General features: G+C 40.9%; 2 protein-coding genes across 2 annotated transcripts in view; one reads left to right on the top strand and one right to left on the bottom strand.

Annotated features, from left to right (window-relative positions):
* The window catches only part of cfap92 (cilia and flagella associated protein 92 (putative)), a 17,664-nt gene extending 4,491 nt beyond the window's left edge, over positions 1-13,173 (top strand). Inside the window, exons 8-13 of the mRNA XM_034121552.1 lie at positions 1,081-1,342; positions 1,415-1,579; positions 2,305-2,493; positions 3,100-3,244; positions 9,503-9,717; positions 12,747-13,173. Coding sequence (XP_033977443.1) covers positions 1,081-1,342; positions 1,415-1,579; positions 2,305-2,493; positions 3,100-3,244; positions 9,503-9,717; positions 12,747-12,914 — 1,144 coding nt within the window. The 3' untranslated portion in view covers positions 12,915-13,173. The remainder of the gene's footprint in view (positions 1-1,080; positions 1,343-1,414; positions 1,580-2,304; positions 2,494-3,099; positions 3,245-9,502; positions 9,718-12,746) is intronic.
* acad9 (acyl-CoA dehydrogenase family, member 9) overlaps positions 12,949-13,799 on the bottom strand; it is a 20,077-nt gene continuing 19,226 nt past the window's right edge. The window contains exon 18 of the mRNA XM_034121553.1: positions 12,949-13,470. Within this exon, the coding sequence (XP_033977444.1) occupies positions 13,370-13,470 (101 nt within the window). The 3' untranslated portion in view covers positions 12,949-13,369. The remainder of the gene's footprint in view (positions 13,471-13,799) is intronic.

The following is a 13,799-nucleotide window of genomic DNA, read 5'->3' on the forward strand; positions in this document are numbered from 1 at the left end:
CGGAGCTGATTCAGATTTGCGTCCGATATGAAGTAATATCTGAAATGTAGGCTGGCTTTACACCCACGGCCCTATCAGAAACTGCTTTCAGAAACAATGCCCGACTGTTTTGGACGTAATATGGTCGATGTTTACATTAGCATCGCTAACACTCAGAGCTAACCTGTACTGGAGAGCATGTGTGTGAAGAAGCAGGAAATAAAAAGGAACTCACCTTGTGGTATAACCGGCAAGAGAGAAAGCCTTTGAGCTCCATACTGTTTCAGAAACAATCCTTGATAATCCATGATATGGCGTTTCATCACGGCAGTATTTAGTTTAGACAGTAGCTGCCGGGTCCCGCATGATCTCAGCCCCCTCCTCCTTTTTTTTTTATCAATTTCTTTTAAAGCTTTATACCCCAAATCAGCACTTTAGAAACAGGAAGTGAAATAGAGGGATATGAGGCATGGCTAGAATGGGTGATCTGTTTGGTATTTTGAGCAAAACACTCCATAGACATGTTTTTTATATATTTTTATACATCTGAGACTATTGCCTAAAAATAGCATGATATGTGACCTTTAAAGTATCGTAACCTTTTTCACCTATTTTACTCTTTTTACGGCAAATCCTGAATAATATGTTAAAGCAAACACTGCTGTTGTGTTTAAAGCTGTATTATTCCATTGGGAAATATGGAAAAAGCTTTACAATACTGGCATATTATCATTATTTAAAGAGGCCATATTCTTCTCATTTTCAGGTTCATGTTAGTTAGTAGTGTCTCCATGCTTTAATTTTCAAAAAGCTCTTTATTGTTCTCATACTGCCTGTGCTGCAGCACCTCTTTTCACCCTCTGTCTGAAACCAGAGCCCAGTCTGCTCTGATTGGTTGGCTGGCCGGCTCTGTTGTGATTGGTCAACCGCTTAGAGATGTCCCGCCCCTTAGCCTATCATGTAAAATGTGTGTTGGAGCGCTAGTCAATAGAAGCGCAAGTGTTACATAGTGGTTGATAAAGTTTCATAAATTGACAAAATGAGTAATCTCTGAACATTTTGGGATATATGTATATATGTGTTTTTTATAATTTTGCCCAGATTAAGACAGCTCTGTGAAGTAAGGCAGCTGAAAGACGCGGTGCAGTGGAACCTCTTCCCCTCTGCAGACATGATTCTCGGCATGATAAAGGAATACGGCACATATCCGGAGTACTGGGAGCAGAAAGTTGAAACAAACCATGAGCTGGACATGACCTCTCTGCCTGTCATCCGCATCAAAAGATATGCACCGCTCAACACGTACAACAAAGAGTTCATGAGATGGAAACACGACAGACAACAGTCCAAGGACTTCATTCAGGTGCCTAAACTAAACTCAGTAGAATCTAACTTCCTAACAGAGCCACTCATATTATGTTACATCATTTTCCAGGACAATATTAAGAAGGTGCAGGTGGAGAGTGAGCGCTTGCAGAAGCAGGAGGCGGCTGTGATAAAGATGGATCAGTCTGCAGAAAGACCAACACACAACTACAGCATCCAGACCTACAACTCTACTGAGCTAGAGAAGGAGCTGCTGCGCAAAGAAATGGCTATGGTTTGATGAATGGAGTATAATGTAGATACAATACTGATTTATAGATACTGTACAAAGTGCATAGGTACAGTTTGGTGTCTTGGTTTCGTTGTTCTTTTTCCATTAAGGACTGCCTCGCTGCACATTATCCCGCTTATTACACCGCTACCTAATGAATAAACCAACGATTTGAATCACAGCATTGATTTACATTTGATCGTATTGCTTCTGCTAAGAAAAAAATAGTCCGTCCGACTCGATTTTGTGCTCTCAACAAATATAAAAACCAATATTAGAAAAGTATTCCACTGTGTTTTCTGACGGAGGAAAACTAATGTTTGTTGTTCACAGCTGACGTTAAATTGACAGGATTTCTTTCTGTGGATTAATATGAATGTACATATTCCCTTTATTAGAGTGTCCTGCTTAGCAATGGTCTGTTCTACCTAGCAACAGTCTGTTAGCAAAAAAGAGCTGACCCCAGAATTTTCTAAATTGACCAATCAGCATCGAATATTCAACCAAGCCGTGTAACAATGATGCTTTAAACTGCATCACCACACAATAATAATGCAACATGTACAAATATTAATAAGATCTTGTTTGCTATGAAGAGTCTCGTAGTATTTCCGTTTAGTGTTGTATTCCTATCCATTCAACAATTTGTCCTTTATGCTTTCCTTATTCAAAGTGTATATCATATAATGATTAATTCATGTATTGTGCTTCTCTGGTGATAACTCCAGGTGCCAGGGCGCAGGTTCACCTACAGTCAGCAGTACCAAAGTGCTACAGTAGAACAAGGAGACGTGACTCTGAAGAAAGACTCAAACTCCACCGCTGCCGCCCCACTTTGGCTCAAAAGTCTGAGCAGTGACAAGTCCACGAGACATCCTAAACACCCAGATGAGGCTCGAGTGGAGGAGCTGAGGAAGGTGATGCCACTTCATAGGAACAGGACTCTTCAGTTTACTGGCATCCCAATGTATCTGATCACAGGGATAATATTTTGATTGATACATACTGTACTTTCTTGATGATCCAATAGTAACCTTGCTAGTGTATTCAGTGTAGTATAGAGTTTAATTGATAATACTAATTGTTGGGAAAATACTGAATGTACTCTTCCAATATGAGAGTAACATGATAACAAAGGTATCCCAACTGTTGCTGTGAACATGACAGGATGTATGATTACCTAGAAGAGCATCAGGACTGTTTTAGGCATATGATAGCTATGTGATTAACATGATGATTCAGCCTCTATGGAGATAGACACATGACAAGCATGATCATTTCTGACGTGGAGCTAATCTGAAGTAAACATTGAATACTGCTTTCTATTCCTCCATCTTGTGACTGTGTAACTCCCTCTCTTGGATATCAGCATGTGAAGGACACTGTTCAGGAACTAGTTGATGCTCTGTATGTGATTACTACTTCCATTCTGGAGAGGATCAGAAATACATTAATCCTGAGATTAAAGCTCAAGCCGGTGACGAGTGATATTTTTCTAACACTACTGGTCCCTGTGCTTTCAGCCATGGAGGGAGAACATCCTTCATGCCGACCTATTAAAGCAGACACTTTCAAGGGACGTTTGGGGCTGGAGGCGGCGCTGTGAGGACTTCCATCTCCTCAGCAAACCTCCACCTGTGTTCAGCCCGACGTCCATTAACCTGGCAGGTAGGCTGTGCTGCATCAATGTACCACAACACACTTTTAGCTGCTTAAAGTGTTACAGTGGTTTAGTCTTGTACTGTATGATGGCTTGTTCTTCCCTTTCCTGTGAGTAACTGGCCAACTGTTAACCAGATGTCAAACTGAGATATTTCCATTGTAGCCATTAAAAGACATCGCCTGTAAATTCAGTGTCAGAATCAAAGCGAGGGTTCAGGAGGGAAAGAAGGAGAAACCCATCAAGGTGACACATATTGTAGAACACAAGGCTGTGGCCATGGCTTATCCTCCTGCTGAATGAACAGAACAATTATCCAAAGTTAAAAGTACAAGCTGGTCATCTTTTTCTTGGCTGGACAGGCCTCAATGTCGCATGTTGTGAATGAAAACTATCTACATATTTCTACACAATTTGAGGTAAAGTTTGTGGGCATACAGTGTTAGGAATTCTTAAACCCTGAGACTAGGATAAACTGAAAAGAGTCCAAGGAAGCTTATACAAGTTAACAGCATTTAATTAAACAAAATAATACGATGATATACAAATGAGACTGTTCAAGTTGGGCGGCTCCCCCCCTCAGGTCAGCTGATACCCGTTCGCGTGGGGTGCTGGGCGGAAGAGAGATCGATACTTGGCTTGCTTCTCCTGTTATCATCTGTGGTCTTCTCCTATTGGCCGGCGTCAACAGGGGCGTGTCCAATGCAAATCCTGTTGTTAATTTACACTATTCTAATGTATGTGGTTATTTAAACATTCCCTAATAAAAGTATTTCAGTGTCAATAAGTGAGGGTTAAAGACAGTGTTTTTAGTGTGCAACACTATGTGTCATTTAACCTTAAATTCACTGTTTCAAAACGTAATCAGGAGGCGTGTGGTGCAGTGGTTAGAGCGTTGGTGTTCGGATCAAGGAAGCACAGGTTCAAACCCCACTGCAGTCAGCATGTCGTTGTGTCCCAGGGCAAGACACTTCACCCCAAATTGCTCCTGTGGGGATTGTCCACAGTATTGAGTATGTAAGTCGCTTTGGATAAAAGCGTCTAACAAGTAACATGTAATGTAGTCTTTAGCCACATGCTAATGCTAACCTTAAATTGAAGCTAACAATATTTACTAGCAAAACCCGAAGTCGTTGTGTGAACTTCCGGTTTCAGAATAAAACAGTTTTAAATTAAAACAGTGTATTTAATTTAAATTACGCCATATACACATTGATTTTATTTCTTACAACAGCCAAAAGCACAACAGTTTGAACTTGATAGCATTAGCTTGCATCTTAGCGGTGGCTGGCAGCATAGCTCCACTTTACCCCAGGCTGTTGCTATGGTCACTCCCATGTGGTTATTACTCTCATAACACAAAAAGTGTGGTACTCCGGCTTTAAAGCAAGCCTTTACAGGATATTTGTTAATCTTAGCTAAATGAAATGACTTATTGATAGAGATTGAAAGGAAACAGAACCAGTGAATAACATATCCCAGCTGGTTGTCTGACAGAAATCAGTACGCCATTTATCAGAAACCACAATAAAGCATTCGAGAATAGTTTCAAACATTCAACATCTTTATTGTATTTTCAGAACTCGATGTCCCTCTCAGACCTCACTGTGTCAATTAACTGTTTTGTTATGGTCGTTTTTTTTAAAGATCCTTCCAGCATTCAAAATCCCAATGGATTGCATTTATTTTCAGATCAAAAGTAGTGAGTTATGGAGTTGATTTGTAGCAGAAAAGTTAATAGTTGTTTGATGAGTAAGTGTTTGATATAGGGGAGCTGAGAGGGATAGAGACTGATGGGATATCTTTAGTCTGGTTACATGTACCCTGTAACATATTATTTAGTGGGAATGCTGATACAGCATTCCAACTATATGTTATGCTACTGACAAAAAGTTTATTATTCCGTCCAATTCTTTTGTCCGTCTTCTCCTCCCACATTCAACATCGCAGAAACTCCGTTCAAACATCAAAACGTTCAGCTCGGTCGGGAATCGACTGCTATTACTTTTATCATTCATAACTTTCATAATTCCAGAGATACATCCCATAATTCATCACATTTTTAACATTTGAACTTTAACATTGCGCAGCTCGTTAAGTTAGAGTGCGTGATGTCACAGCTAGAGGGTAGGAAATCTTGAAATTTCCCTTCATATTTTTTTATAAAACTGCCATAATTCCCAAACCCTACATTCCTGAGACATAATTTTTCATGACAAACGTAGGAAAACATCTCGTAGCTTGAAAAATGACAAATAATTAAGCAAAAAAATAATTAAACAAAATGCCTCTTGAGGGCATGAAGTGACAAAAACGTTCAACATGTCTCCATTAAAGCCCATTGTAATTTCAGGAAGATATTTCCTCACAGCAGCAGCCGCACACCTTTAGTTAAACTGCCAAAAAGGCCACATTATTAACCCGAAAGTACACAAAAATTACACTTCAGATACTCAACTTCCTTGACATGCTTCACGTTTTGAAATTTCACAGATATCTGTTATCGTTCTTCCACAAAACGTTCACATGTAAGAGGTACATCTCTCATTCAGAACAATGAAGCCTTTGATCTTTTCATAGCTCGTTAGCTCAACTATAAACACCTGTGTAATGGAACGCGATGATGTCATCACTCCTACTGACAGCAGTCAGTTCTAACTGTTCATTTCATACTCACACACACTCTCTCTCTCTCTCTCTCTCTCTCTCTCTCTCTCTCTCTCTCTCTCTCTCTCTCTCTCTCTCTCTCTCTCTCTCTCTCTCTCTCTCTCTCTCTCTCTCTCCAAAAAAGCTGTTGCCATGGCAACGCATCCCTTGCAATAAAACACGATATTGCTAAACTTCTAAATAACAGTCCAGCCGTGAAGACATCTACGGGACAGTTTTGAGATTTCTTCAAATGCCGTTGCCATGGCGACAGACCACTCGCCATGAAGCACGATGTCGCTGTAAGTCCAATGGACACGGTCCGATCGTCCCCCAATCTTCACTTGTATATCACCGGTCCATGCCTCAACAGCTCTACGCCAAATCTGAGATCTCACCATATGCCGTTTCCATGGAAACGCATCCCTCGCCATAAAAGACGATGTCGCTATAACTCCTATGAAAATGTTCAAAAAGTGCTAAAACTTCACATGTGTGCTATCAGTCCAGCCGTGAAGACATTTACGGGACAGTTTTGAGATTTCTTCAAATGCCGTTGCCATGGCGACAGACCACTCACCATGAAGCACGATGTCGCTGTAAGTCCAATGGACACGGTCCGATCGTCCCCCAATCTTCACTTGTATATCACCGGTCCATGCCTCAACAGCTCTACGCCAAATCTGAGATCTCACCATATGCCGTTTCCATGGAAACGCATCCCTCGCCATAAAAGACGATGTCGCTATAACTCCTATGAAAATGTTCAAAAAGTGCTCAAACTTCGCTAACAGTCCAGCCGTGAAGACATCTACGGGACAGTTTTGAGATTTCTTCAAATGCCGTTGCCATGGCGACAGACCACTCCCCATGAAACACGATGTCGCTGTAAGTCCAATCGACACGGTCCATTCGTCCCCCAATCTTCACTTGTATATCACCGGTCCATGCCTCAACAGCTCTACGCCAAATCTGAGATCTCACCATATGCCGTTTCCATGGAAACGCATCCCTCGCCATAAAAGACGATGTCGCTATAACTCCTATGAAAATGTTCAAAAAGTGCTAAAACTTCACATGTGTGCTAACAGTCCAGCCGTGAAGACATCTACGGGACAGTTTTGAGATTTCTTCAAATGCCGTTGCCATGGCGACAGACCACTCCCCATGAAACACGATGTCGCTGTAAGTCCAATCGACACGGTCCAATCGTCCCCCAATCTTCACTTGTATATCACCGGTCCATGCCTCAACAGCTCTACGCCAAATCTGAGATCTCACCATATGCCGTTTCCATGGAAACGCATCCCTCGCCATAAAAGACGATGTCGCTATAACTCCTATGAAAATGTTCAAAAAGTGCTAAAACTTCACATGTGTGCTAACAGTCCAGCCGTGAAGACATCTACGGGACAGTTTTGAGATTTCTTCAAATGCCGTTGGCATGGCGACAGATCATTCACCATCAAGTTAGTTCAAAGGTTTGCAGTTCAAATATTCTGCTGCTTTTCCAAGCCTTTTTACTTTCTTTTCTTCTCTCATCACACATTCAAGCCCCCAGTGTTCATGTATCATTTCAATCTAAATTCTTCACTTTCTTCTTACACATTACTTTTCAGCATAAAGCATTCCCACTAGCAATTTATTCAGGAATTGCATTCTCTAGTTGGTTTAGTTATATGTGTTTCGCTCAGTTAAAGACTTCAATTAGGCAGTTTTCAGAGCTGGTGTCTCATGGATAAAGTGCTTTTGAAATTAATATTGTTACTGCTTGCTTTGTTTATCCTTGTTGGTAGTGACATGGACATGAGGACTACTACTACTACGACAAATACACTTTGTACATATTCTGATTTGACATACTGATGCTACTGTTTTCTTGGGAGAGGAACCCAAAACTCACAACTGTTTTTGCCTCCACTGTTTGGGTTTTAAATACTTTTTTAACCAACAACTGTGGAAATCATGGGGAAAAGATGATGGTTCTGAGTGACTGGAACTAGTATTTATCAACGCATTAAGGTCCACAGTCTATCCAAGTTTCGATTTTTTCCTACAACCGTGGGCTGTGAGCTTTTCTCAGTATTGAGATGTTTTGATTACAGCTCCAGATGGCTGCTGTTTGAGCCAATATCAATTTTTGCTGCTGAGTAACAAACTCCCACGCCGCACAGAAGAACAGATATCAGCAAGGAAATGAAATGTTAATGTTTAAACGTCCGAGAAATCATAACAATGTCTTCCTGATTTAATTAACCAGTTACCTAAGATAAGATAAGACAATAAGTACTTTATTGATTCCAATTTGGGAAATGTTTGCGTTGCATGCAACATAAAAATATGTGGCATTGTACAATAAAAATTAAAAGACTAGAAATACACACAAACACAAACATTCAAAAATGTCAACATCTCAATAGAAATAAAATAGCATTAAGAAAATATTAGAAAATATACATGTTGAATTACAAATGTACAGTAACAAATATAAAGCAGGATACTATAAGTATGTGAGGAATGGAATATTATATTAGATTGAATATAAATGTAAAATGTACAGTGTGAGAAGCTATGCCAGCCAGAGGTGATTTGTTACCAGAGATGGTCAAAGTACACACATCCTTTCCTCAAGTAGAAGTACAGATACTCGTGTTTAAAAATACTCTGGTAAAAGTAGAAGTACTGACTAAACTTCTTTACTCAAGTAAAAGTAAAGTGGGCTTTGAAATGTACTTCAGTAAAAAGTACCCATAACTAGCAGCTGTTTTAAAGAGTACCTAACCTCCCTTTATATTAATAGAACAATAATGTCATTGTTAGCTAATGAATGTTTCCATGCTGAACAACGGCAACATGACAACGTTTTCATTGGTCCCTCTTCTTTAGAGAAGACCAGGAAATGATGGATACACGGATCGTGTTCAAATCAATAGGCACGCAATGACTCTAAATAATAATGATCACGCCACCAAACACACATTCAAACTAAAGGAACCAGCCTGTTTGGAAAATGTGAGAAGTAGAAAGTTCAGGTATTTGGGTTCAACATGTAAGAAGTAGAAAGTACAGGTATTTGTGTTCAACATGTAAGAAGTAGAAAGTACAGGTATTTGGGTTCAACATGTAAGAAGTAGAAAGTACAGGTATTTGGGTTCAAAATGTAAGAAGTAGAAAGTACAGGTATTTGTGTTCAACATGTAAGAAGTAGAAAGTACAGGTATTTGTGTTCAAAATGAGAGAAGTAGAAAGTACAGGTATTTGTGTTCAAAATGTAAGAAGTAGAAAGTACAGGTATTTGTGTTCAAAATGTAAGAAGTAGAAAGTACAGGTATTTGTGTTCAACATGTAAGAAGTAGAAAGTACAGGTATTTGTGTTCAAAATGTAAGAAGTAGAAAGTACAGGTATTTGTGTTCAAAATGTAAGGAGTAAAAGTAAAAAGTCGTCAGAAAAATAAGTAGTGGAGTAAAGTAGCCTACTGATACCAGAAAAATGTATTTAAGTACAGTAACAAAGTATTTGTACTCCACTACTTCCCACCTCTGTTTGCTATATAGAGTTAAGATAATACATAAAGAGAAAAGTGTAAAATGGGCTGAGTTGTATTGCTCTGGATCCTCAGGAGAGCCTCTCCATCAGGAACAGCTGGAGGCGGCTCGGACTCAGTACTGTCGCTGGATGAAGAAACTGCTTCCTGAAGGCAGAAGTTACCCAGCATGCAACAGCCACATCCCAGAGTTCAAGTGTCTTATTGGAGGAAACTCAGAGAGGATTCAGGAAATACTGAAGGATGAGCCCAATAAGTATTCACTGAGGAAAGAAGGCATGGCGCTGAAGGTACAGTATTTTAGGTTGTTTCTATGACTTAGCTTCATGCCATTTAAAACAAGATATATCTTTAGGTGGAAAGACTGCTAGAAAATAAATGTGGGGAAAATCCAACATTGCCCAGAGAAGAGGAAAGAAAGACATAAGAATAATCTCATGTCTTCATCCAAAAGCAATTTAGACATTTAAATATAAAGAAAACCATTAAAGGTGGGGTAGGTAAGTTTGAGAAACCGGCTCGAGTGCGCTAGAATTTGAAAATACACAACCGGAGAAAATCTGCCACTTCCTTACAGAGCCCCTCCTCCAACACACACGAACACGCACATGACCAATGAGGGCACGAGATAAGTTTGTGCACAGATGGAAAGCTGACAGGCAGGTAGGCCATCCAGTTATTTTAGCCGGGCCGGCTAAAATGATTGGTCGTGCTTTTTACAGTGTTACAGCTTCCACAGATGAAATTTTTTAATGGATTTTTTGTCAAAGCATTTAATATATTCATTGCTATCAGGATGTTAAGAGCATTCCATGGAATATAACAAAAAGTGTATCTCGAGCCGGTTTCTCAAACTTACCTACCCTACCTTTAATATAGCTCTTAAAATATGGCTAATTTGAAGCCACTGTCACTATTGAAAGCTAAATAGCTGAATGAAATGTAATCACCTCACATAGAATGAAAGTCATACCACATTCACAGGTTCTGCTTTCATTTTTTCGAATACATTTTAGGCCAAAATAAGAACTTTGTTTATCCTGTAAGGCAGCACAGAACTCTATATTGTCTTGTGTACTCTGATCGCATTTCCATTAAGCCTATTTCTTGTTCTTTTTGCTCCGTTTTGGTCTCCTCCTCCTTCTCCTCCTCCTCTTCCTCCTAAGGTAAATGTCTGACTCTTTAGCTGCTAAACGCTCCTCTGGGTGTTTCTCAATCGCGAGTAAAGCTGCTTCAGAGCCACTATTTCAAGCATACTACGTCATCGAGTGCCGCCGAAGTACTGTTCCAATCTCCAGCATACTTGGAAATCTACCGAGCCCGGCGTACTCCGTTTGGAGAAATATCGAGTCTGCACATGAGTAGACTTCGCGGTCTTAAAATCCCCACAATGCTTTGCGCACGGACCAATTTCCCCAAATCTGTGGCGGAAGATGTAAGGCCTCTCATATGACGCACACCTGCACACTTGCTAGCGTGTTCCACACTTCGTTTTCCGAATGCCAGGAAGTATTCTTGACTCGCTTCTGAAGCAAGATGCTCGGCAGACATGTGCTACCAAGCAAGCGTACTCGCGATTGAGAAACACCCTCTGTGTTCCCCAGCTATCTGTGTCTGGCCGTTTCTCAATCGCGAGGATATTGGCTTCCAAGCCAATATTTCAAGGATGCTACGTCATCGAGTGCCGCCGAAGGACTGTTCCAATCTCCAGCATACTTGGAATTCCACCGAGGCCGCGTCCTTGGTTTGGGGGAAATTTCGAGGCTGCACATGGGTAGACTTCGCGTCCTTAAAATCCCCACAATGCTTTGCGCATGGACCAATTTCCCTAAATCTGTGGCGGAAGATGTAAGGCGGGGCCTCTCATATGACGCACACCTGCACACTTGCTAGCCTGTTCCACTCTTCGTTTTCCAAATGCCAGGAAGTATTCTTGCCTCGCTTCTGAAGCAAGATGCTCGGCTCGGCTGTGCTACCAAGCCAGCATCCTCGCGATTGAGAAACGGCTACTGTTTGCTGCTGAGCAGGAAGTGCACAGTGGGTTTTCAGAGACTATTCACTGGAAACAGCTGCTTGCCGCATTTTAAAGGGAAAACAATAAACCAAAACCAAAACAATAAAGTTAAAAGCAAGCATAACAATGAGCTGAAACTCACTTTGATGCTCTGTCGAGTCGAGAGAGCTGCACATTGAGGAGGTAGGTTAACAACTATGAGCAACCTGTCGCTTTGTTTCAGTCATTTGATAGAGTGGTGCCGTGATGACGTATTTTTGTAGGACGACCACGAAGTAAGCATTGCAAGGGCTCCCTCGACAAAAAACAATGGCGTTACCCCTTTGGATTTGAGTATATTGCAGAATAGAAATTCAGTCAGACAACTCACGTGTTTCTTTAACATGTTTATTAGAAGCAGCATATAGTTGAGTTTGGCGTCTAGGCTCGGGCCTCATCACTCCACAGATATACAAAGCACGATGAGTGATGATTAAATAACTAACCCCCCGAGCCTACAGGTGGAAGCTGGGGTGGTGGTGGGGCAGGCAAGCAGCAACGACGTGGAAGTAGCTGCAGCGATAGCAGCAGCAAGCGATGCATAGAGAGATCTGGCAGGTTCAATAGAGCGGCGTATTGAGGAGACTCTGTTTGGTTGGTTGTAGAGTGGCAAGGGGCGTTATGTATGAATGCAGCATAAGTGCTCGAGTTGACTGCCTGAACTAGCTCGCAGGCTTCGCCCCATTTATGTGGCTTGTTCAGCAGGATAATCTGGACCTATTAACCACTTTGTCATTTTTGAAGTGTAAATGCAAAAGCCAGAAGTAAAAAGCTAACTTTAGGCTGTAAACAAACTACATCACAGTAGCACAGCTGCGCATCACCACTGCTAAGCTAAAGGTGGACTTGAGTTGGCATGATGACGTTTAGTAGTTTATTATAGTAACTTTTTTTTAGCAACAACCCTTTTTATGACACATTTGTGACATTGAGTATTTACTTTTCATTTGATTTTGTAGAACAAAACGTGAACATTTCCTAGGCTTTTGTTCACCACTTAACTAAAAATATGTCACTGAGAGACGAAGGAACCAGAAGTTGTAAAATGCAGACACATTTCTGGGTTTTACGACTCATTCCTGCTCCTCTCTTTGTTATTATTATTATCTCTTATTGTTAAGATAGACATGCTATAGCTAATGTATTGTCTGTTGTCCATAATGCAGTTCAGTGTCCGTTAGCATGTTTTTATCTGGGTTCTAGTTACCGTTGACTTTAACAACCTCTAGTTTTTTTTGTTGCCAAAAGCTGTTTTTTGTCTTGCAGCCTTTCCCTGAACTCTCTGTGATGAACCTGGACGAGAGTAAAGATGAGAGGAAGAGGAGAGGGGCTCTGGCTCCAGGACCCTGTGTGGACTGCAGCCTCAGCAGCAAAGACAACGCCATTGAGAGACACACCTCTCTGTACCACAAGTACCACTACATGTCCGTTTAACTTAGTGTTTTTTATTCAAAAGAACAAAACAAGATAGCGAAATCATGAGAGGTTTAATGTGCATGTGGTATGTCCTGTTGCTTCTTACAGGGACTTCAAAAAGCAGCATTCATTTCTGTACAAGCGGACCGCCCTGCCTCTGACAGACAAGGAGAAGAGTATCTTCACTTTTCAGAAGTATGCACCCAACATGAAGACACAAACATCATCTGAGCAGCACTAAACTCCAAGAGCACTTTGAATAAAACTCATAATTCCATCTGAGGGGTTATCCTTGAAGCTATGGTTAATAAAATACAGTAACTACAATATAAATCGCTTAATTTATTAATGAAGTGCACCAAAAAAACTCATCCAAAGTCATAAGAATAGTATAGACAAATTGCTGTCGCAGAGAATTGAACTGGTCCATATGGTCCAATCAGAATGCAGGATTCCCAGTCACATGGTCAGGCTCAGAATGTTCTGTCCAGAGGGTGAGAACACACGTAGCCTCTGTTGTCCAACACCTCCTTGGCGATCTTTTTGATGTTGGCATCGTTGTTTTCAGGAGAGTCTGGAAATAATTAATACGACAATTATAAGATTACTTGAATTTGTTAAAATGGCTCTATTGTGCTTTTGTTTCCCTTTCCTGTAGTCTGTTATATAGGTTTTAGTGCATGTCAATGGTCTGCAAAGGCTAAAATCCCCCTTTGTGTACTTCTGTAACGCAATGCCATCAGAATGTAACAAGTTCAGCGTGATAGGCTAAGGGGCGGGACATCTCTAAGCAGTTGACCAATCCCAACAGAGCCGGCCAGCTAACCAATCAGAGCAGACTGGGCTCTGGTTTCAGACAGAGGGTGAAAAGAGGTGCTGCAGCACAGACAGTATGAGAACAAT

Source organism: Trematomus bernacchii, unplaced genomic scaffold (assembly GCF_902827165.1).
Source record: "Trematomus bernacchii unplaced genomic scaffold, fTreBer1.1, whole genome shotgun sequence".
NCBI lineage: Eukaryota > Metazoa > Chordata > Actinopteri > Perciformes > Nototheniidae > Trematomus > Trematomus bernacchii.